The sequence below is a fragment of the Sitophilus oryzae genome, unplaced genomic scaffold (assembly GCF_002938485.1).
Source record: "Sitophilus oryzae breed Bouriz unplaced genomic scaffold, Soryzae_2.0 scaffold_1443_pilon_pilon, whole genome shotgun sequence".
Classification (NCBI taxonomy): domain Eukaryota; kingdom Metazoa; phylum Arthropoda; class Insecta; order Coleoptera; family Curculionidae; genus Sitophilus; species Sitophilus oryzae.
The window spans coordinates 2188281-2214257 of record NW_022146108.1 but is presented as its reverse complement, the minus strand read 5'-3'; the positions used below and the strand labels follow the sequence as shown (position 1 = coordinate 2214257).

The 25977-nt window shown below is 34.2% G+C and overlaps 1 protein-coding gene across 1 annotated transcript in view; it reads left to right on the top strand.

The window, feature by feature from the left end:
- LOC115877300 (discoidin domain-containing receptor tyrosine kinase B-like) overlaps positions 1-25977 on the top strand; it is a 288039-nt gene that overhangs the window by 249324 nt on the left and 12738 nt on the right. The window contains exon 6 of the mRNA XM_030893435.1: positions 23590-23807. Within this exon, the coding sequence (XP_030749295.1) occupies positions 23590-23807 (218 nt within the window). The remainder of the gene's footprint in view (positions 1-23589; positions 23808-25977) is intronic.

Genomic DNA, 25977 nt, shown 5'->3' with positions numbered 1-25977 from the left:
ATCCATTTACAGTTCAAGAAGGTGTTGATGCATTGACTAGGAGATTAGACGACATGGTACAGAAAGTATCAAGCTTTGCTCATAATAACAATAAAAACTCCAGACAACGCTGAATCATGTCTTGGACAGAGTGTATTGAATGCCTTGAGCTACACCGGAAGAGTTCAGTATACGAGCACTACTAGTTGGACAAGCATTCAATTTGATTATTGAACTTAAAGATAAAGCTGCTCACGCTGATGGTCAAGCCGCACCTATACCTTTGAGCCTTTGCGTTTTACAGAATAATCAACAACCACCGCCTGTTCAGAATATTGCACCAGGACCCAGCACACATTTTACAGCTTCAATACCGCCAGCTACATCGAGATCGAGTAGTACACCAACTGTATCGAATATTTTCTCAAATGCCAAGCTTACACTGCCTCATAAATAGAATCTAAAATTTAGTGGAGATGGAAAAGGGATGTCACAGAAATCAGTAAGTAGATTGAAGCAGGAAAAAAACGAATGGAGATTCTGTAGTAAAAAAAGGAAACACCAGAACGAAGTTTATAGCACGAATGGTTGTCGTCTTGGCGCACTCAGTGATGAGGCACTGAGTGACAACCATTCGTGCGATAAACTTTGGTACGACTGATTCGGAGAATTAACCTCTGTAAAACTGTCTCAGATACTCCCAAGTAGCATTTATCTGACTTCGAACTAAATCTGACCTGAAGCGACGTCAGACTTTGTGCAAATTTAGGTCGGGTGCTGGTGATATGACCGGTGACGTCGCTTTCCTATTAAAAGCGACGTCGTTGGATCCGAGTTGGTAAATCCAACGATCTGTCGACGTACAAAATAACAACGTACCATTTTTATTAATTTCCCAACGTTGTTCCCACGTTGGCTTGCACGACGTACATATACTTGAACTAGCCCGACGTCTACCCGTTGTCCGAATAGGATACGTCCCACTGATAATCCCTAAAGTAACGTCCAATTATATTTTGTTGTATTTTATGTTCATATTTATAACCTAATTTACTGCTTTTTATCCGGAAGAGATACACTGGTGCATCTTAATTTCATTTTTTAGCTTAGGAAACCAGCAGACCCCATCCTCCTCCCACATGTGAGGTACTGGCTCCAATTCTTTTAAATTTTGTATATATACTATCTTAAAAAAGTGGCTGCCCTTTTTTATAAGGAGAAAACAACAAATCCACAAATCACTGATACGCAAAGTGAGGTTACGTGGCGTACGTTGGAATTATATACGTCATAATACGATTGCCGGTCGTCCGGTTTGATGACTTCGGTCGTGTGAGACGACTAATATTGGAGACCCGGTCGGAATTGGTATATTGGTAGTTCATATTAAGTCGGACACAGGAATCCGCCATTCTTAACAAGTATCCGATTGTCAGCCATTTTAAAATCGTTTTTTGTTTTTAAAATTTATATTCACATTCCGATTTCTAGTAGACTAATATTGATAAGGTTGAGTTTGGGGGGAACCACAGTACAGTTTTATGATTAAACCAGCTAGAAAGTAAAAAAAATATTTTGCGAGTTACTTTTTTATAGATATTTTAATCAGATATATCAAAAAATTGACTTCCGTTGACAAAACTGATATCTGGATTAATGATTCAGAATTATTATAATATGAAATTAGTAATTACGTAGTTTGGTTAGGTTTTTATGTATTCTTGGTAGCGAATATGAAACCAAACGTAACGTAAGTGCTTAGCGACGAATTTTAAGTAACTAAAATCCAACGTAATATGACGTTGGTAATTGGTAGAATTACATTCCCTATTAGGTCAGATACCGACGTCGAGGCGACCCGAATCTGTATTCCCCATTTAGGTGCAAATAAGGGTCGTCAGGCGGTCGAACCGACGTTGGTACCCGACGTCGGGTTTATTGGACGCGACGTATACCCGACGTTAGATAACATCCAAATGCTACTTGGGCTGGCTTTTGTCAAAGCCCTGAATTATTATGCGTACATACATACATACAGCCATTACTCGCTGACGAGTATTCGACACACATCAGAAGATGGTCACGCAAGGCGTTTTCTGTCATGAGCTTTTCTGTGACTGAAAATCCCGATACGTGATGTTATCTGCCTACCGCACTCCGGACATTCAAAAATCTCATTGCTTTGTTGCCTCTTTACTTTTTGATTGTCGCTGTTAACTGAGTTTACAATTCTCCATTGAGTTCTATTGTAAGCTGTTTCTTCCCACTCATTCTGCATGTTAATCCACTTTTTTGTACCTTTTCAGTTGTCCACCCGGCTTCCTCTTACCGTCTACAAGCTCACCGTAAAGCAGAGATTTTGGTATGCGGTTTTCTTGCATTCGTGACCAGCCCATCTTAAGCGGGATTTTGTAACCATGACTTCAATACTCTCGCAGTTAGCTTTTTCAAGGACCAATACGTTTGAGACATGATCGAACCACCGGATTCTTAAGAGTTGTCTAAGGTGTCTCTGTTGCAACTTGTTTAATGCGTTCATGTGTCCCAAGTTTTACTCCCATATAACATGGTGGGGATTATAATTGCTCGGTACACTGCAAGTTGCGTTTTTGTACACAAGTCATGGTTGTAGAAAACCCTGTCTCTTAATTTCCAGAATGCTCTTGAGGCGCTGCTAATCCTGTGCTGAATTTCAGAGTCAATATTGGCCGTATACTTCTTTTGGAGCCTCGAAGAATTTACGATAATCGTGATGCGTGGCGTACTCTTGAATCTGATTCGATTTTTGTGACCACCAGTTATCCTTTACTTGGCGCAGCTTTCGAAGCGTGTTATTGGCTGCCTTAAGAGATCATTTATAACTCAAGAAAGGGGGACACAACGGATCTGTAAGGTCGCGGTAATTAGGGTTATTCTTTTTAGAGATTCCATGTAAACAGTGACTGTTGTTAGTAACACATTAATTTTTGAAGTTGCAGCGTTGCCCTTTAAATAATTTCCTAAATTATTCTTTAACATCTACCTATTCGTCTCACTTTTTCCCCCATTTTTCTTTGAAGAAATCCATCCGTTCGTTCGTATAAATACACACAAGCTAACCTACACGTTTGGCTTTTTTAAAATTAAGCGCACTTTCTTATATTAAAACGATTCGGTCTGGGCCCCGTAGGTATTGGTACTATACGCGGCTGCTGCCGCTGCGACTAAATTGCCATATTTTTCACCGGCTAAAAACCGACGCGAATTTATTTAAAGTATGAAACTGAGAAATGGCTCCGGGAAAACACCGGAGCGGCGAGAAGGAAAAACGGAGCGCGATAAGAGAATCGAGAAAAATCCAGTGTATGAGCTTAAATTGTTTTAGGATCTTGTATATAAAAGAGGGGTAAGACAGGGTTGCGTTTTATCCCCGCCTTTCTTCAATATGTATTTTTAAGAGATTTTTCACTTTGGCTTTAAGAGTCTATTTCGCTAGTCCGAAAAAGTAGCAAAATAAGCGTTCGGCATTTAACGTTTTGTGTAAATATGGCTAGGTATTTTTACACAAATGTAGAAGGAAATTAAAGATAATGGATTATATTATATCCGTAGTGTAACACATTTTTAAACAACTTCTTTATTTTTAAGATTTTGATGGTCAAACATCAACAAAATATTTCTTATGTTTGGACTATATTTTCTCGAAAATAAAGATATAATTTAAAATTCCGTTACAATACGGAAATAGGTTGAAGTTTTGTGATTACAATGATATATAATTTATATGGTTTTGTAACAAATTGCTCTCTATTTTATGGCAAATGCTGAAGCTCTGCAAACCTTAATCAAGCCTTAATCAAAGCACGTGTGTTTGGAATTTTGGGTATGGCTTAACACGACAGGATCGGGCTAAGATTTGGGCAGATTTCTGAAATATAATATATATTTTCTTCGATCACACATCCGCTTTACCCGACCCCTGAAAGCGACCCGAACAGTACAGCGTAATAGACTCTTAAGGAACATAAGATGCGCTGATGATACGATTCTGTTAGCCGACAGCAAAGCTTTCTTACAAAAGTTAGTTCAGTCGTTGGGGATTTTTTTAGGCTTGGAAAAAAGTCCGGAAGTTTTGCAACTTTGCAGGTTTATAGGTTTTGGGGTCCCTAACTAAAATCCATAAAATGCACATTTCCAGACTTGGCGACCAAAATCGGTATTTTGTGAATATCTCGAAAACTATGCGTTTTTCGCGAAAATTTGAGGAGAGCAAAATTAAAGAGAATAACATTTCCTATAAAAAAGGTTTTATGAAAAATTTCGCTAAAGTCATCCGTTTAGGCACAAAATCCCTGGAAATTTTACAATTTTACGTAAAATATGATATATTATGTATAGTCGATTTTCCGAAATCAAATGTCGATTAGGGTTCACTAAAACTAGTTTTAGTTTAGTTTCTTCGATTTTGTCATGAAACAGTGGCGTATCATTAATTCGCTCATTAATTTAAGAATCATTAATTGTCGTGCTGGACAGCATTCATTGCGAACTTACCACCAGGTTCAGCATTGGTCTGGTTGTACCACAGATGCCGAAGAATGGGGTTGGAAGAAAACAATAACAGGCATTACTCCAATCACAATGATGAAACAACAATGATGACAACGTTGAAAGATCCAGCTCCAAAATCCCTATTGGCATTTTTATCCTGTAAATGCAAAACCAACAACTATGGTAAAGCCTGCGGATGCAGAAAAGCAGGATTAAAATGTTCAATAATTTGCGGATACTGCAATGGGAAATCCTGTGACAACGTCACTGAAGTGCCACTCGACGAATCCGATGAAGAGGAGTTGGACTTGCCTGTAGATATCCCTCTGGCGGCTGAAGATGAAGAGTTGGATGTATTGAGAGACCACCCTGATGAGCCCAGCACAGCAGACAAGATCGACTTTGACATCAATGAGCCAGATCCGTCGAACTTGTGCAGTTAAGTTAAAGTTTTTAATTTATCTAGTGGGGTAGGCCTCCGGGGAGACCACGTTAAAATAAACGCGCCATGCATGTACTTTACCTCTTGGGTGGTATGGAAAAAAGTAAACATTTTCAAAAATTAAAATTAATTATTCATAAATTAATGAGCGAATTAATGATACGCCACTGTTTTATGACTAAATTGAAGAAACTAAACTAAAACTAGTTTTAGTGAACCCTAATCGACATTTGATTTCAGAAAATCGACTATACATAGTATATCATATTTTACGCAAAATTGTAAAATTTCCAAGGATTTTGTGCCTAAACGGTCGACTTTAGCGAAAATTTTCATAAAACTTTTTTTATAGTAAATTTTATTCTCTTTAATTTTGTTCTCTTCAAATTTTCGCGAAAAACGCATAGTTTTTGAGATATTCACAAAATTCCGATTTTGGGCGCCATCTTGGCAAGATGGCGGTGCCGGCGGCAGGTCTAGAGATGTGCATTTTATGGATTTTAGTTAGGGACTCCAAAACCTATAAACCTGCAAAGCTGCAAAACTTCCGGACTTTTTTCCCACCAAAAATCCCCAATGACTGAACTATAAAAGTTTAACTTTAACAATGAACACCCGATTTCATATGACCAGGTGCTACAATTATTCTGTTCTTATATGGAATGGAATCCTGGACCCTGAAAGTGACTACAATGAGGAAAATTGGAGCCTTTAAATGTGGTTATTTCTATAAACCTTGGACAGAGACAAAATAAGAAAAAAATACATTTTGGTTTATTTTAATCAGGTTTTTTTATTTTAATCGATAATAACAATAAGTCGATTTCACAAATAATATCAAAGTCAAGACTTGTAAATGATTTGAAATAATTTACTAAAATTTTTGGATCGATAATTTGTTTTAGTACCAGTATTTTCTTCCAACACAGTATTGCCAAATAAACTACTCAAAACAATTATCGCATATTTTCTAAAAAAAATATTAATGTAAAAAACAAGACACTTTGAATTCCCTGCCTTACGGTTTTAAATAGTTACAATAAGCCTACGCGTTGACCTGTAATTTTTAGTCGGCCGACTATTTAGTTGCAAAGGTGAAAACAATACATACCTACTTATGGAACCAATCGGCCGAGTATTTCATTGCATGTGAGCGCGGCTCCATATGAATATATTGGTTACAAGTATGCAACTAAATAGTCGGCCGATTAAAAATTGCCTGTCAGCGTATAGCCTACGCAATGCAATCAAATATTACTACTTACTTAGGCCGACTAAAAATTAAATGTCAGTGCGTTCAAAAGTTCATCCTAAAAAACTCTCAAGAGAAAGGCAGAAAAATGCGTGCTTCATTTAGAAATATGTAATAATTACTTTTATTGAAATATGCGATAATTGTTTTGAGTAGTGTATTTCAATTATTACTGTTGATCACTCCATATCCTTAAGACACTTGCTTACTTACTTGACTTTATATTTTTTGTATTTTACTTTTGGTCATGTTTTTCCGTTTTGCTCCCACTGCACAACAGCAATAAACGAACCAACAAAGACTCAGTAGACACACGCAGGGAAAGAAAAGTCTCCATCGTTACCGGTCATTTTCTCTAAAAGTAAAAGTGTCTTTGAGAGGAGGATTCGAAAAGATGGGACATACCGAGGGAATCCCCTGGGTGCTTTTACAGCCCCCCTTTTTGCTGTCACAGTCGCACCGAGCAAACTCCCCTGGGCGATTTTTCAATTTTGATACTTTAAATAAATTCCCGTCGCTCGTTGGCTGGTGAAAAATACGGCAATTTTGCGGCGGCGGTGTTTAAAACGATGAGATACTAATACGTCTGTCTTCAGCACCGGTGAAACTCAATGGAACGTAAACTGTAGTATATTTTACGTCAGTTCGAACGGGGAAGGAAGCGAATGTGATTATTTAATATCGCGGAAAATTCGAAAGAGAGATTATTTACTTAAAAAAAATGTAACAGCGTATGCTCGTATACGTCTGTTCTTCTTAAGGTATATATCGGTGCCTTCCACACTAACTGTCGTAACTGACATTTACAAAATTTTACAGTAGACCGAAAAAAATGCCTTTTAGTGTGATCTAACATTCCCTACAGTGTCGTAACTGTAACAGAAAAAGCCCCTATACTAAATGTTAATTACGACACTGTGTGGAAGACGACGATATAATGTTACGGGTGGTACTTATTACTATAACAAATAGATTATTAGAGTAAAAGTCCTACTGCTGGTGCCGTCTTCCTGTTTCCCGTCCCCAAGCTTTTCTATCAAAGACATCATCATCCTCTAGTTATCTAGCATCCTTGGATTCTCTTATTCCGTCATTCCAGGATCGTCGTGGTCTCCCTCGTTTTCTTCGTTGCGGCAGAACCCAGTGAAAAACCCATTTGGCATTTTCATAAGGTGCCCAAACCATTTCAGCGACCTTCTCTCTATCCTATCATTAACCGTGTCCTGAGCGCCCATTCTTCCTCTTACCTCTTCGTTGCGTACGCAGTCTCTTCTATATACTCTTGCGCTTCACCTGAGGTAGTCCATTTCAGTGGCAAGAAGTCTTCTGCGCAAGTCAGAGTTAACATCCATACCTAACATTCATAGCATAGAACAGATTCAACCGGGCTTTGTCCAAGTCGTCTTTTGTTCCTCTTGGATATGTGAGGATCCCACCAAACTAGTTTAAGCATCCCATTACTCGTTCTGTTTCTTAAGGTGCCCTGCAGATAGTAGGCATTCATCCTTTACTTTCTCATCAGATGGTTCTATTATTGCAGCGACTTGGAGTCCTTGGAAGTTATACATGTCTGACCATTGACGAATATTTCTTAACTGCGAGAATATTGAAGTCATGGTTACAAAAGCCCGCTTAAGATGGGCTGGTCACGTATGCAGAATGCAAGAAATCCGCATACCAAAATCTCTGCTTTACGGTGAGCTTGTAGACGTTAAGAGGAGGCCGGGTGGACAACTCAAAAGGTTCAAGGATATTTTCCACGAAAATTTAAAAGGAATTAACAAGCAGAATGAGTGGGAAGGTCAAAATAGAATTGGAATTGGAAACTCAGTTAACAGCGACAACCAAAAAGCAAAGAGGTATCAAAGCAATGAGATTTTTAAATGTCCGGAGTCGGCCAATTCCGCTTTTACCTGCTTCAATTTTACAATGGAAAATTAGACGCTGATAGTGATATGATATATTTTCACGTAGTATGTGCCCCAAATAGGCTATTTTTCTCTTTTTGATGATTTCTAACGGTTGGCGTTGTTCTAAATCAGATCTTCTAAAAATTTTCAATCTACTGCAGGAAATTGAGAAGGTAATGTCCTGTTAAAAACCCTGTGATAATCCGAAGATCATTCTTACTTAAATCAACTAAAATGTTTTATTTTTGTCCATCGTAAGTCCTGAGACATTTCTTAGAGTGTCTTAGACTGGGAAGCAGAACGGTTTAGGTCCAGTTAATGAAGTGTTCGCTCCTTCTCTAGCTAGAACTTTATTTTCTTTGCCTAATTTGTTCTCTAAGAACATTTCTAGAAGTTTAAAAATCAGAATGTACCAAACAATGATACGACCAATAATAGTGCTGCATGTGAAACATGGACGTTCAATGGAACCGAAAGGTCGAGGCTAGAGATTTGGGAAAGAAAAATGCTGAGGAAGATTTATGGAGGAAAGAAGATAGACACCATATAGACCAGAAGAATAAATGAAGAATTAAAGCAACAATATCGGGCACCGAGTATTACTGTAGTAGCAAGAGTACAAAGACTGAGATGGCTGGGACACATTGAAAGAATGACCGAAAAAAGAGTTTCTAGTATGATAATGAAACGTGAAATAGTTAGAAGAGAAGGAGGGGTAGAGAAGAGGACTTGGAAAGGATAATAGTGGGCGGGGGTGGAGAATAATGGCGAAAACTAAAGACAAATGGAGAAAAATAACCAATCAAGCCATGAGCCTTTTAGGCTTTTAAAGCTATTATATATAATTTGTTCAGCTTCTATAGTCATTCTTTGACCAACTACGAATTGATGGTTACCGAGTTGATCGCTCTTAAGACTACTTGATTACTGGATAAGATTACTATTTCTTGTTTCCGATAGCTCCTATCTAAGATCTAAAAGTTGTATTTTTGATTGTGCGTATTTTTTGATAGCGTTTTTTTGGTAAATACCAACAGATAATTAAAATTCACAAATTGAATATTATAGTATTGTAGTAAACTTCTGATATTATAGTATTTTTATCTCACATAAAAAAACTTCTAATGATAATAATCTTTAATATTTCGTCTTACAAAAATATTTAAAATCATATATATTTTTTTCGTGACGATTCACCCTTGATTTTCGTCCTTTTCTCTTAAATACTGTATGGCAAACATTATAATAAAAGAGTCATATATGTCTTTCAACGTAACAATTATATTTCTGTGCCCCCTTCTAATATGTCAATCACGTACGCGTTTCAAAGGTTTACGTTTGTTTGACGTTTCCTTTCTTCGTTCCTCTCAGCCTCTTTGTGCGAAACAGCGACAGCATTCAAATGAGTTTCTTGCAATATGCTGTTTAATCTCGGATTCGAATGTTCCGGAGAAATGCAATTTAACCCATTCGTCAAGTACAGGTGTTTCTAATACTGCCAACTAAAAATATCTTTATTATGCTGAGGCGAGTCAGTATAGAAACAAATTTAAGTTCATAGCTTTCGTAAGGCAGGAAAATCAATATACGGGCGATTTGACTCTTGATGTTTAGTTGGCAAGGATATGCACCGAATTAACTGGTGTTTTCGTAAGCAATTTCTAATCGTATAGACTAAATTGGAAACATTTCAAAATCACCTGCATTATGGAAACTAAGGAGACTATTAAAATTTAATTTGTTGTAATCTTTAGTTTCATAAAAAAGTAGTTCACTTTTATGAAAATCGCAATCGCAATCGTTCTGTCTTAAGTAATAAGCAAGATAACCCTTATTTGCAATGAAAATGGGACACACTACACAGGGTGGACCAAACTGGACGCTTTTAAAGGGAAACACCCTTTTCTGTAGGAGATAAACCGAAACTGATATCGGTGTCTGGAGCTCAATTTTTATCAAAAATATGATGGTGAAAACCGCACATCGATATCTGTTACCGTTTCGGAGTTAAGGGGTGTTTTTCAAAAAAATACATTTTTAACAAATCGCTGTAACTTTTTTGCTATGGAGAATTTTATGAAAACATTTCGAAAGCACCTTTTTACGTAGAACTAAATAAAAAAATACTAGTTAAAAGTTGGGACTTTTAAAAATTCTGTATTTTGAAGGGGACTATAACAAAATATCAAATGTGCTATATTTTTGGAAAGGTAATTTTAAATCCTTTTCAGTTAATTGAAAATATACAGGGAGTCCCAAATAAAAAAAATCAATTTTTCTGTTAATAACCCTTAAATTATTATTATACTATAACAAAATATCAAATGTGCTATATTTTTGGAAAGGTAATTTTAAATCCTTTTCAGTTAATTGAAAATATACAGGGAGTCCCAAATAAAAAAAATCAATTTTTCTGTTAATAACCCTTAAATTATTATTTCTAAAAAAAATTATTTTTAAACCATTAAATTCTATTAAAAAGTGCTTTGGAAATGTTTTCATAAAAATACAAAATTTTCAATATCAAAAAAGTTACAGCGATTTGTTAAAAATGCACATTTTTAAAAAACACCCCGTAACTCCGAAACGGTAACAGATATCGATCTGCGGTTTTCACCATCATGTTTTTAATAAAAATTGAGCTCCAAACATCGATATTAGTTTTCGTCTATCTCCTATAGAAAAGAGAATTTCCCTTTAAAAGCGTCCAATTTGACCTACCCTGTGCACCTCCATCATTACCAGAAACATTAAGAAATAAGAAATATAAAAAAAATAATTACACACAAAATTGTCTTCGTCAGAAACATTAAGAAACAAGAAATATAAAAAAATAATTACACACAAAATTGTCTGCGTCAGAAACATTATGAAATAAGAAATATAAAAAAATAATTACACACAAAATTTTCTTCGTTAGCAATTCAACAGCCCACATTACTGTTCTAATAAAATACAAATTACAGAAAAAGAATACAGCCTAGAATACAAAGAAGCTATATAATATGATTAGATTTAATAACCTACTAAGGTTACCCAATTAACTTAAACAAAAACAACAATATACAAAATATCTGAACGTAACCAGATAGCGATCAGTTTCCCACGTGATTTACTTTGAAATTTTCCTAATTTTATTTTTCGAAATATTCATATTCACGTACATATGAAATTAGGCCTACCTATGTATATTTATAGTACACACGGTGTCCCACACAACAGTGAGCCACATTTCTATGTAACGACGGTCTCTTGTTCTAGAATAATCTCGATTTTTTTTTTCATTTTTTTACTGACTCTATTCAAAAAAGATATGACAATATAAATTTCAATTCAAATTGCTATTTTTCTTACTATACAAGTGGAATTATAAATTTTATTAGATTTTCAACTGACGTGTCGTTTTTTAGCAACCACCATCAAATTTATTCTTTTAAATACGCCAGACCTGGATTTTTAACTTCTTTTCTCAACCGACCCGCACAGTGTTGCCCACTTTTACATATTTTCTTTTAATCAAAATAGTATTTTAGAAAACAAAAATAAATTAATTATAAATATATAAATAGCTAATATTTACATCAACAAAACTTACCTCCTTAACAGCACCTAACGGACATACATGGTCATTACTACAGCTTTCCCGTTCAAAATATTCTAATAAGGTTGCGATGAGTTGTTTACGGCTATTAAGGTATCTTGTACCACTTCGCACTAAAAGAAGTTCTAAAAAGAACAATGTTCAACTGCAAGATCTGCTAGTAAACATTTTTAAGCTTAAAGTATCACAACACTATTTATTTAAACCAAAAACTCGTAATACAAAACTAAAGTGTCAAAACGAATGACAGTCAGTGGCGCAGCTACCTAGGCGCTAGGCGGGGCACTGCCCCGGGGCTAGAGGTGGGTTGTGAAATCGCAGTCCGCTACTTTGTCACAGCTCCACCAACGTCGCAGTATGTGACTGCTCCAGTTCCAAGAAAATCGCAGTGACATTTCGGAGCAGTTTACAAGTTTAGGACATCTGCGCTCGTGAGTAGCAATAGGAGCAATAGCAGGCAATAGTGTAAATTCTGAAAATGCTCCTAGCCCCGTCGCCCGGTCAGACTGTTCCAGTCACAGTCGTCGCAGGTCGCAGTCGACTGGAGCATAGTATATTGAGTATATTCTGTGTACTGGAGCTGTTGGGAGTTTGGGAACGGGAAACGTAGCAGCGTTCGCTTTTTCTTTCATGAATCTAAATAAGATATTTATGTATTATATATTAATCACAAACAGATGTTTTTGACAAAGGTAATTTTTAACTTGTTAGTATGTTTATTTGTTAGTTAATTTTGTATCTGTGTTTTGTTGTATATCCTAAATCTTTTATTTGATCTTATACATTCATATAAGTTTTATTATTTATATCTATTTTTAAGGTCTGATGATGGCTAAATAGCCGAAACCGGTCACTAATAAAGATTTTTTTGACAGTTTCGACTTTGAATTGAATATAACATTAAGTTTTTACCATGGGCCACCACTCTGTGAAAATGAACAGACTCTTTAAGATATTTATAGCAAAGTGCTTGGTACTTAGAAACACTCAAATTCTTCTGAATAGACTAAAAAAATATAGCAACATCTATCAAACTAAGACATCAGTATAGTACCGTACAGCCGCGATTTTAAGAGCTCTAGGGGCCCGTAGTTCGGAAAAGTTCGAATCTTGTTCGCAAGGGCCCGGGAGGCTTGGGGCCCGTCGGTGACTTACCCCGATTGCACAGACGTTAAAATCGCCACTACTGATCGAAATAAAAAACGGCGTCCAGTTGGCTTGGAAATGACAATCGATAACATTCCCCATAAATTTTACATATAAAATGCCAGCAATCTTCATTTCATAGCTATCGCTGACGCCGTTTTTTCGATCATACGATATAAATAAATAAAAACTAGACGATGATGTTGCCTATCATAATCACACCTATAGTCCTGTACTTTTTTAGTAAATGCAACGAACGGTGCCGAACACCGAGTGCGATTTTTCGGAGCAATTAACCTATAAAACTACATTTTTAATTTATAGGTTAATTGCTCCGAAAAATCGCTGCTACTTGTCACAGTGCTTTTATTGGAGCAGTCGCAGAGCGTAGCAGCTCCACAAAAATCGCAGACTGGCCCACCTCTACCCGGGGCCCTCAAGCTCAGGGGGCCCTCGAATCCTTACCAGAAATCTCGATCGAACTGAACTTTTGGAAATTTCTCCCATTTTCAAAATAAATATGACAGGTTGCAATCCCACTTTAATCATGACAACTCAGTTGAGAGAAATTCAAAAGTTATGCCCAGGGAATTCCCCTAAATTCTTTCTGTAGGCTGGCAGTGTTGTCATTTTGACGGATAGTGATATGTGCGTTTTATTATTCATCGATGTGCGTTTTATTGTGAATTCGAGTTAAGATTTTTTTTTCGAGAACTGTTAAAAAATTAATCCTGTATCAGGAGTAAGTAAAAGCTAATGTCAATAAACTTTTTTGTACTGGTTAATATAGTGGTTCAATTTTATTTGATTTTACCACTCATATTGATGTCCGTTAAGTCAATAAATCATGTCAAATCTATAGATTTTGGCTACAGCTCATTGTATAACGCGAAATATCGTGAAAAAATGCAAGTCACCTGCAGTAGGTATACCGCGGGCAGGAGATCGTTCATGGTCTCCACCGTTAAATGACATATTCATATTCACGTACATATGATATTAGGCCTACCTATGTATATTTATAGTACACACGGTGTCCCACACAACAGTGAGCCACATTTCTATGTAACGAAGGTCTCTTGTTCTAGAATAATCTCGATTTTTTTTTTTTCATTTTTTTACTGACTCTATTCAAAAAAGATATGACAATATAAATTTCAATTCAAATTGCTATTTTTCTTGCTATACAAGTGGAATTATAAATTTTATTAGATTTTCAACTGACGTGTAGTTTTTTAGCAACCACCATCAAATTTATTCTTTTAAATACGCCAGACCTGGATTTTTAACTTCTTTTCTCAACCGACCCGCACAGTGTTGCCCACTTTTAAATATTTTCTTTTAATCAAAATAGTATTTTAGGAAACAAAAATAAATTAATTATAAATATATAAATAGCTAATATTTACATCAACAAAACTCACCTCCTTAATAGCACCTAACGGACATACATGGTCATTACTACAGCTTTCCCGTTCAAAATATTCTAATAAGGTTGCGATGAGTTGTTTACGGCTATTAAGGTATCTTGTACCACTTCGCACTAAAAGAAGTTCTAAAAAGAACAATGTTCAACTGCAAGATCTGCTAGTAAACATTTTTAAGCTTAAAGTATCACAACACTATTTATTTAAACCAAAAACTCGTAATACAAAACTAAAGTGTCAAAACGAATGACAGTCAGTGGCGTAGCTACCTAGGGGCTAGGCGGGGCACTGCCCCGGGGCCCTCAAGCTCAGGGGGCCCTCGAATCCTTACCAGAAATCTCAATCGAACTGAACTTTTGGAAATTTCTCCCATTTTCAAAATAAATATGACAGGTTGCAATCCCACTTTAGTCATGACAACTCAGTTGAGAGAAATTCAAAAGTTATGCCCAGGGAATTCCCCTAAATTCTTTCTGTAGGCTGGCAGTGTTGTCATTTTGACGGATAGTGATATGTGCGTTTTATTATTCATCGATGTGCGTTTTATTGTGAATTCGAGTTAAGATTTTTTTTTCGAGAACGGTTAAAAAATTAATCCTGTATCAGGAGTAAGTAAAAGCTAATGTCAATAAACTTTTTTGTACTGGTTAATATAGTGGTTCAATTTTATTTGATTTTACCACTCATATTGATGTCCGTTAAGTCAATAAATCATGTCAAATCTATAGATTTTGGCTACAGCTCATTGTATAACGCGAAATATCGTGAAAAAATGCAAGTCACCTGCAGTAGGTACCGCGGGCAGGAGATCGTTCATGGTCTCCACCGTCAAATGACATATTCATATTCACGTACATATGAAATTAGGCCTACCTATGTATATTTATAGTACACACGGTGTCCCACACAACAGTGAGCCACATTTCTATGTAACAAAGGTCTCTTGTTCTAGAATAATCTCGATTTTTTTTTATTTTTTACTGACTCTATTCAAAAAAGATATGACAATATAAATTTCAATTCAAATTGCTATTTTTCTTGCTATACAAGTGGAATTATAAATTTTATTAGATTTTCAACTGACGTGTCGTTTTTTACCAACCACCATCAAATTTATTATTTATATATTATTATTAATATTTATTCAATATTTACATGGTCTCCACCGTTAATTTTTAAAGTATTTGTATATTTCACATTTACTTAATAAAACCTAATCAGTTTACATAGCAGTGGGGCCCCATTTTTTAATTTGCCCCAGGGCCCTTGGTTACCTACGCCACTGATGACAGTGTCAGGAAATGAGTAAATAAATGTGGCAACTTAATATTTTTTATAGCAGAGCTACCACCTGATAATAGAAGATTAATAGAATATCCTAGAATAGTTTGAGTTAGTCAGTCGTATCCATAGAGAAAGCCTAATATTTGGCTTATAAAACAATCAACTTTTGATTTCTAACCACAATTTCACTTGACGGAAGATAATCAAAGGCCAAAATCACATTTTTCGCAAATTTTGTAAGTATAATTAGTGGGAACTTTAAAAGTTTGATAACTTTTTCTACTAATTGAAAATGTCTACCACTAACTTGGACGTTCTGAATGCTTACATTGAAATTAAAGGAACTAACTTCTACGCTAATTGAAACCACTAATTTATTCCACTAATTGCCAGCTTCTGAACGAAGCTTTAGTATGCAGCACAATTCTGCGAATCAAGTTTAACTGCAATAAAATATTTTTTTTCATGGCCACACCACTAAGGGTGACACCACCAAGTCAAAGGTCCCTATCAATCATTTGGTGCTTATTTTTCTTTTGTTCGGGTCTGGTTTGGTGCGGTAACACGCAACGATCATTAAAATTACAGGATACGATGTTTCAGGCGTCGGAAACATAAAATTAACCGAAAAATGCACTTCAAAGTGATACAAACCGTGCTAATTCTGACCGCAGCGAGTCGCCCATAGCCACCGCAAGTTGACGGTCTTTAATTCGGGATGATTTTGTACACTGGGAAAAAATGTTACTATAGAAGATACACCACTTTTTTATAGTTTAAATATTTTATTTATTATAAAGGGTGAGTATTAAATTTTTTTTATATTTTTAAGGGTAGTATATTTCGACCCAGAAACAGGGGAAAATTTAAATTTTGAATTTTTGGAAAAACATGTAAACTTTTTTATTTTTTAGTTAAAATCCATAATTTCTTGATAATATGGCAACATTGGTGGTAGATTAAATTACCAAGAAAGAAATCCCCAAAACGATCCAGTGGTTCTCAAAATTTAAGCAAAAAAGTATTTTTTTGGAAGGTTTCAAAATAAACTCGGACATTTTTATGAAGTCATGGCCAACTATGGTTTCCATTTTAAAAAAAAACCTATATATTTGTGTCATATGTCAAAAATGACAGACTTAAGAAAAAATCGGAGAACACAAACTCATTAGAAATGTGATTATCTACAACCTTTATCTGAAAACTTTTTGTCTAAAATAGATTATAATGCAATTAGAAACAATTTTAAAAATAGCCAAAATTTGTTTTTTTTTCGAAATATCTAGTAAGCCATGAACTTTTTCAAAAATCTGAAAAGCGCATATTTATGGTTCCTTAAAAGTGCAATTCTTTCCCCATTTAACCGACTTTCTAATCTCCAGTAGTTTCCGAGATGCCCATAGGAAACTCTCCCTGTATATGTTTCTTTTTTCGATTCCGAACAGCACAAAAAATATTTGCACTCATTTAATACTCACCCTGTATATATTTTTGAAAATATGATAAAATACCGAGTGCGTCTCAAAAGTGACTCACCCCCTATAACTTTTTTATTTTTTCAGATAAAAAAAGCAAGATTTGCTAGTATATGACATAAATTAGGATTGATTGAGGTTTTCATTTGTTTTCGGCCACTTCCGGTTTCAACGGAAATTACTACAACTTTTGATTTTTAAATGGCACCCTCGGTATTTTTTTTACTTTATTCGATAGAAAATGACACTGAATAGATTGACATATCATATGTCAACTTTTCACATTCTCGCTTAGTAAAAAATGGTATTTTAAAATTGAACCTGCTCTTTTCAGTGCCATGACTATGTTAAAACACTATACTTTAATCAAGGAGTCTTAGAAAAATTGATTTGATCGTCTAATGTTTTTCGTGTTTCCTGGTCGGTTAAAAAATGCCTAAATCGTATATTTAATCATACCTCAATCTTTCAAATGGAACGAGGGTGGCTCATTAACACATTTGGAAAAATAATTTTTTTACTAATAATTTGGTACCATACACTTGGTATTTTGAACCAAATTGTCGTTACATTTATGGCCATGACACGCTAAATTAAAATTTAAAATGCTATTTTTTTAAATTTCAAATGTCAAAAGTTGACATATGCTATGCCATTCTATTCAGAAGGTCATTTTCTATCAAATGTAGTAAAAAATAGTAAAGGTGTCATTTAAAAATCAAAAGTTGTAGTCATTTCCGGTGAAACAGGAAGTGACCGAAAAGAATTGATTGAATACGTCAATCAATCCTGATTTATGTCATATACTAATATACCAAATTTCTTATTTTTTCTGAAAAAATAATTAAAGTTATAAAAATGAGCCACTTTTGAGACGCGAAAAAAAAACGTTGTCAGCGATGGCTATGAAATAAAGATCGCTGTCATTTTATATCTAAATTTATATGGGAGATGTCATCGATCGTCATTTCCCAGCCAACTGGACACCGTTTCATTCTCGATCATACGATATATTATTGGCAACAAGTTGGACATAATCTTACGGTAATATACAACTTTGACACATTTTTATCGAATTTAAATAAATCTCCTTTAAATTAAAGGCATATGTGATATATATTTTTTTAAACTCATGTCATTGAAAACTATGGTCTTTAATTAATTTATAATATCTGGATGTTCAAATTAAAAAAATACAGTTGATACTAGTAAATGTGACATTTGACAGATCATGACAGTGCGTAATGGAACTTGACAAAAAGATCCTACGATTAATGTTGATAGATAATGTTAGGCATTCTTATTAGATCCTCATTAACTTTTAAGTTTTTTATTAAATCTGAAAACAAAATCTTAAAATTTCTTGCCGTGTGGTAGGAATTCTGGCATACGGCCCGTCCCAAAAAAAAACGAGCAATTGGCAACAAGGCTCATTAAAGTCAACTGGCATCACGCACCAGAACGCGGAATCCGTAATAGGGCGAGGTGCATCGTTATTTTTTATGTGTCTTTTTCCTTTTATTTTTCGTCCAATTAGGCAACGCTGGTCGTGGGAGTTGGACCAGCCGAAACAAGCATACCTACATTAAACAGATCCTTATTTCTGCCACATACATCTGACGGTTATGTAAATCAATTAAAAGGAGAATAATTGAAAGAATTTGTCTTATACCTTTTATTTTTAACAGACAGCTTTAGAAAGTTTACTATGTTCTCAAGTTGCCAAATTTTCTGAATTTCAATATCATGGTTTCTCTGTATGTACATTTTCATCAGTTACAATTAAGTTCAAGTGTGATTTTTTTATGTTCCTTTATTTTCGTATACTTAAATATATGGTAAATATTTTTTTTATAAAATATACTTAACAAATTAGCAGTTTATAATAGTTTTTGAAAAACTAATCCCATCCAAATTACGTTATTATACAGGGTGAGTTTTAAATAAGTTTTTTCACTAACTGGAATAGAACCGTTCTGTTTTCCAAACGGGAACCAACTGAAAGCGGAACTGAAGAATCTGAAAGACTCCATCCTTTGTTCCATCCGTAACTTGGAATGGGTGTCCTCTCCAACGCTCTAAGACACTCGAAAAAGTTCCTCAGAAATTACGACCGAAAAAAATCAAAGGTTTTCCTTGATTTAAGTAAAACCTTTGATTTTTTTCGGTCGTAATTTCTGAGGAACTTTTTCGAGTGTCTTAGAGCAACCGAACCAAACAGGACACTGTCTCCTCAACGAACATCTCAGTAGGCTGAAGCTGAGAAACAACGGCGAATGCATATTCTGCCTTATGCCTGATTTTCGTAAAAATTTGAAATTTAAAAAAAAATTGAAAATTTAAAATTAAATAATATGGCAACATGGTAGTAGATTAAATTTACAAAAAAGAAAACCCAGAAAAGATCTATGTAGCAGTTCTCAAAATTTAAGCGAAAGATCATTTTTTTGGAAAGTAAAATATCTAGGTTATTCAGACTTATTTGGTTATCAGACTTATTTGAAAAACGGTAAAGAGTTGGCTTCTTTTATCGAGATTTACAAGCTCTGAAAATATTTGCCCTTATTTAAGACTCACCCTGTAGAATTAATATAGAAATAAAGATGTTTTATTGACACGTTCACTATAAAATGTTGATAGCAAATTGACATCTCACAAAGTGTGATTTTTAACATTGTATGTTCTTGATGGGATATCATTTCATTTTGTAGGACATCCTCCTTTTTTCTCGAATATAATACCTAATATATTTTTCAAAAGAATATCAACAAATAAATCATTCAAAACGGTCAAAATAAAACAGAGAATCACTAAAAAAGGTGAAACCCAAATCAATCAAAACTAATTGACTTAATAATCTTTATTTTTCATTTAATGAAAAATGAAATTTCGAGGTTTTTCATTTTTTTCCTTTATAAGCTAAGCTCTAACAAAAATTTGAAGTTTGTGAGTCTTCTAGAAGTACCTTCTAGAGGGTATTTAGATGATCGGTGAATAAGTGATACAATAATATACAGGGTGTTCCAATTAAAAAAATTTATCCCGATCTACTCACACTGTTTTAAGCTACCCCATAGAAGTTAAAATATTTTCCTGAAATACATCCTAGTATATAGTTTAGGTCTGCACTTAACCAAAAATCCCAAGTTTTTTATTCTAAGAGCTACTGATGCCCGACGCATTATTGACGGACCCTGTATAGCATGTTTTATTAAAATACTAAGATTTCCAGCAATGTTTCAGAAAGAACCAACCGCAAACTCAGGACTATATTTAATTATATTTTATATTTCAAAACATTTATCTATTTTTATTTATCTTATTATTTACCTATACTTTTTTATTTTATTAACCCTAAAAAAATATGTTATTAATTCCAATAAAAAAAAGTAATTAAAATTAGTCAATTAATATTAAACGAAATTAGCACTTTTTTCGTCATATCCGCTGTCACCGAAAACGATATAATTGATAAAATAGATTTAAATGAAAATCTGTTTTGTTTCCGTCGGTGTGTATCCAGCTGGAATTATTGGACGAGTCGATCCAAGATTAAATTGGCAATTTTAATAGTAATATTCGAATAAACAATATCGCAGAAAAATGTCATGATTTAAATTTGTTTATTTTTGTCGGAAATAAAATTCAGATTTTTTGATATAAAGTTATTCCATTGCAAAAATAGAAATAAAAAATAATTTGAAATTCTATGATACAGTAATAAATGGAAAGTGAAGGTGCGAAGAGATAAACATTGCTTCAAAATCTGAGCACAACCATACCATCCTTTTCTGAAACCAACTCAGGGCACTTTTGACATCCCTGTAAGAATCTTAATTTTCTGTGATAAAGAGTACATATTATAACTGGTTATATTGAAAATATATCTATATACAGGGTGGTCCAAATTGTATTCCGGAAACTTCGGCAGCATATTCTGCAGATTAAAATTAGTAAAAAAGTTCGTACAAATGTATGTCCTAAAATGTTTACTTTCGGAGATAGAGGGTGTAGAAGTTTCATTTTTATTTCGATTTTTTCCAAATAATTTATGAAGAAACGTCAATATTTGGATGAAAATTGGGGTATGGGAGTTTTTTGACATGAGAAATTTGATATTCATGTCAATATGACTCCTACTTGTAGAGGGCGTCACCTACTTATTTTTTAACTGGTTTGAAGAGTAATAACTTTTTGTCCATACCTGTTTAAAATTACTGAGTAGAAAAAAATACATTTACGACTTTTTTTACGTAAAAAAGGTCTCTTGGTAAAAGTCGCTACGAGTAATGGTTCCCGAGATATTTGGAATCGAAATTATCAATACCTGTCATCATTGACATAACTTAAACATGTTGACTAAATAGTTCTTAGACTGAAATCATAAATTTGAAATGTTTTTGTGTCAAAAGTTCAACAAAAACTGTTTAGTTATCATTTTTTTCGCAGAAAAAATTATGATTAATTTAAAAAAATAAAAATTTATTATTTCAGTCAAATAACTCAACATGTGTTTATTTTTTGTCAATAATGACATGTATTGACTAGTTCCATTCTAAATATTTTGAGAACGGTTGCTCGTAGCGATTTTTACCAAGACACATTTTTTACGTAAAAAGTTATGAAAATGTAATTTTTTTTACTCTGTAGTTTTATACAGGTACGGACGAAAAGTTATTACTCTTCAAAGCAGTTAAAACACATGTAGGTGGCACCCTCTACAAATAGGAGTCATATTGACATCAAAATCAAATTTCTCACGTCAAAAATCTTCCAGACACCAATTTTCATCCAAATTTTGACCTTACTTCAGAAATTATTTGGAAAAAATTGAAATAAAAATGAAACTTCTACACCCTGTATCTCTGAAACTAAGCATTTTAGGACATACATTTATACGTACTTTTTTACTTATTTTTATCTGCAGGATATGCTGCCAGATAAGTTTCCGGAATACAGTTCGAACCACCCTGTATACAGAAATTTCAATTTTTTAGCATTACCCCATTAGGTAACTCTGTTCAAAAAGTAATCTTTAATTTACAGTTTTTGGGTTGCTACCAACCCATTACCAACCAAACGATCAAATTCAAAATAACCAACTAATTCAATCATTATTGATCACTCCGTAGTTATCCTCAAATTTTCGAATAAACAATCTGCCTAAGGTATACACTTTAGTCATATTTACCTCGACCTGTATAAACATAATCAGCGCTAAAATAGCCTCGGCCGTCAATCTGTTATTAATTAATAAGGAACCCGTCATAAAAATCAAACGAAAATATCCATCTATTAGTTTTCCTTTCCCCTGAAGCTGCGCCTGGACCAAAGCAGCCGGCGAGCGTCGGAGATTCAAAACAAACAAAAATACGCAGATGAAATATGACTTTCCGGACGTGTGTCATCGAAGACGCCGAGCCATCTGGTGGCGAACGCTTTCATCATCGTCATCATCATCACTGCCGTCAACTCTTTTAGACTTTTTTTTCTTCTTTTAAAAATAGACGCTATAGTTTTTTAGTTGGTCCGAATATAGAGTATGTTACTTCTTAATGTTCAGCACGGTTAAAAGTTATATAATAAGTGGAAATATTATTTCATTTAACCCAAAAACGGCTGAAGGTTTCAACTTTTTTTAGTGAGGAAAATATCAGAAAGAATGTTGAAATGAATGATGAAAAAGTGTGTTGATGAGGACCCAAAATCAATGCTAAAATTGCTGTAAATCGTTACTGTAGCATTCAAAAGCGAATATCTCCGAAATAAATAAATTAGATTATTATAGCCCGTATATGTCTATTTAAGTATTTATCATAACGGTAACGAATTGACGAATTAATTAAAACTTCTCTTTCTTTTATTAATTCCTGAAAGATTGATGTGAATTATACTTGTATTCAAGGGCGTAGATAAGGGGGGGGGGGTACTGGGGGACAGTACCCCCCCCTGACGCTTGACGAGATACGAGAATTGAAATAGTCATTGACTATGAAAGGATTTTTTTTAATTAATATCCGACATATAAGAACACTTTGTATGCTTTTAATTATGTTGATTTATCGTTTATAATATGTTCGACCTAATTAAAAGCACACAAAGTTCTTATTTGCCAGGACAGATTAGTGGGGTTAACTCTAATCAATATCCATAAAGATATTGAAAAAAATGTTGATGCTGTTATTGATAGGTTTTCCAAACAGCGTACTAGAAAACTTGATTTTGTTTTGTAGTTTTATTTATAGTTTATAGTTTTTTATAGTTTTTTTTGATAGTTTAGAGTTTTTATTTATAGTTTATAGAAAATTAACTAATAAACGTCGTTGTTTCATTTTTGTTTATGTTATTTACAAATCTATATTTTAATTTTTGTGTTATGTTTTTATATATTTTTGAAGACAAAAAAATCGCTGTCGTTTTAATTCGACAAAAAAATTCCGACGGTGATTTTTTTGCGACTTAATCATAGTACCACCCCCATAGCATACACCTATCTACGCCCCTGCTTGTATTTGTATTTTAAACCAATGCTATTTATTACAGGTGATACAAGGCAACATCAACCCCTATCTCGAAGCCAAACGACAACTGGATCCTCCGTTATGGGCGAGCAAAATCCGATTCTACCCGTACAGTTTCCACAAAAGAACTGTATGTATGCGGGTGGAATTGTACGGTTGCAGATGGACCGATGGTCTGGTTAGTTACACCATGCCGCAGGGTGATAAAAGAGGTGCTAATTGGGAATTCTATGATTTTGGGTAAGTTACCTAGCAACGTCTTACTCATTTTATTGTCGAACAGTTTCAATGTTACATCACAAAATAGTTACACACCAAAAAATTCCGACTGTTGTTTATGCATTCGTATGATGATCTAGCATCGATATATTCTAGTTTTGACAACAAAAACAGTAAAATTCTAAAACCATTTTCAGCAAATTGTTACTTAATTCTCTGTTGTACTCTAGAGAACAAAAAATATCAGCGTCTTAATCAAAAACGTCAATCAATCGTCTCAATCCAAAACCTGATAAAATTTCGTGACGACAAAGTCTCCGGAATGTTCTGTAAACTGGATTGCGCAGATTCCAACTGCACATCCCAAGGCAGTGCTGTGAGAGACGAATTGTTATTTCACGATCTATTAGTTTACACCTGTTATTTGACATAGTTATTAGACATAGTTCTTTGACATAGTTCTTTGACATAGTTATTAGAAAATCCAGTATATCTACAAGCATTGGCGTAACTACATGGATGTCCGGGGGTGCTGGGCCCCCCCCCCCCTAGGTACTGCTAGGCACCACTAGAGAAATCCTGAATTATGACTCATGGCTACGTATTAATTTTAATTTGCTTGTGATGTAGTAAAAATGACGTTTTCTAGTTTTGTTTAGTTAATATTATTTTGTTGTATTCAAAAAATGTGTCAATTTTTATTTTTTTTTAGAAAATTTGTAGGTATTTAAGTAATCTACGGGAACACGGTTTGATAACCAAGTCTATGAAATTTATTAATAGAGAAATTCATATAAAAGTTTTAATTTTTCTAATTTTAATTTCAAAAAATGTGTTTTTTAAAATTATTTTACAAAATAAATATGTATTTAAAATAGGCAAGCAATTTTTGATACCCCTGTATACATTGAAGGAAGCAATCAAATATTTTAATAAGGTTTATTTCTCTGGCTTGAAAGTCACCACAAGACTTAATTCTGAAAAGTAATGTACAGGGTGGGTCAATTTCGACGCTTTTAAATGGAAACACCCTTTTCTATAGGAAATAGACGAAAACTAATATCGGTGTCTGGAGCTCAATTTTCATCAAAAACATGATGGTGAAAACCGCACATCAACATCTGTTACCGTTTCGGAGTTACGGGGTGTTTTTCAAAAATATGCATTTTTAACAAATCGCTGTAACTTTTTTGCTATGGAAAATTTTGTATTTTTATGAAAACGTTTCCAAAGCATCTTTTTACGTAGAATTTAATTGTTTAAGTATAATTTTTTTTAAATTAATAATTTAAGAATTATCAACAGAAAATTTGATTTTTTATATGGGACACCCTGTATATTTTTAATTTATTGAAAAGAATTTAATATTACCTTTCCAAAAATATAACACACTTGATATTTTGCTCGATTCCTCTTCGAGATATAGAGTATATAAAAATTCGCCCGCTTTAAATAAGTAGGCTTTGAACGGCACCGGCTGTAATGCAAAAAAAAATTAGTTGTGAGCATCAATTAAAACGAAAATAATATTTGCTATGAGAGATGCAGAATTTAATAACAAATAAAATATATTTAACCAACATCAACACATTTAAACTATATCTAATAACAATAAAAATAAATAGCAAACCAAGACATGAGATTTTGCTACAGGTGTTCGACATATCGACCGTCTTCTGTTATGGAAAGACGGGGCAGTTTTTGAACATTTCTCGCGGAATTCATTAACTAAGTGGGGGTGAAAGATACCCTCTCATAACTTCTCAGTATTTCTAATTCTTGTCTAGATTATACGGAATAATAAGGAACCTTTATTCTTCCGCAAATATATCCATAGAATTAGATCCATGGGCACTAAGTCAGGCGGCCTCGACGGCTAACGGCTGGGATCTTGGTTAGCTATTCAATTATTCTTGAAATTGGCTGCAAAAATTTGCGGATAACTTCAGCGTTCAAAGGCGGTGCGTCGCGTCGTCTTGCTGGAAAAATATGTTTTCGAGTTCCATTAGGGGCATATCATCAATAAGGCGTCCAAAGCCTACTAGTTAAAAGTGGCGAACTTTTAAAAATTCTGTATTTCGAAGGGATAACAAAATATCAAGTGTGCTATATTTTTGGAAAGGTAATCTTAAGTTCTTTTCAGTTAATTAAAAATATAGAGAGTGTCCCAAATAAAAAATCAATTTTTCTG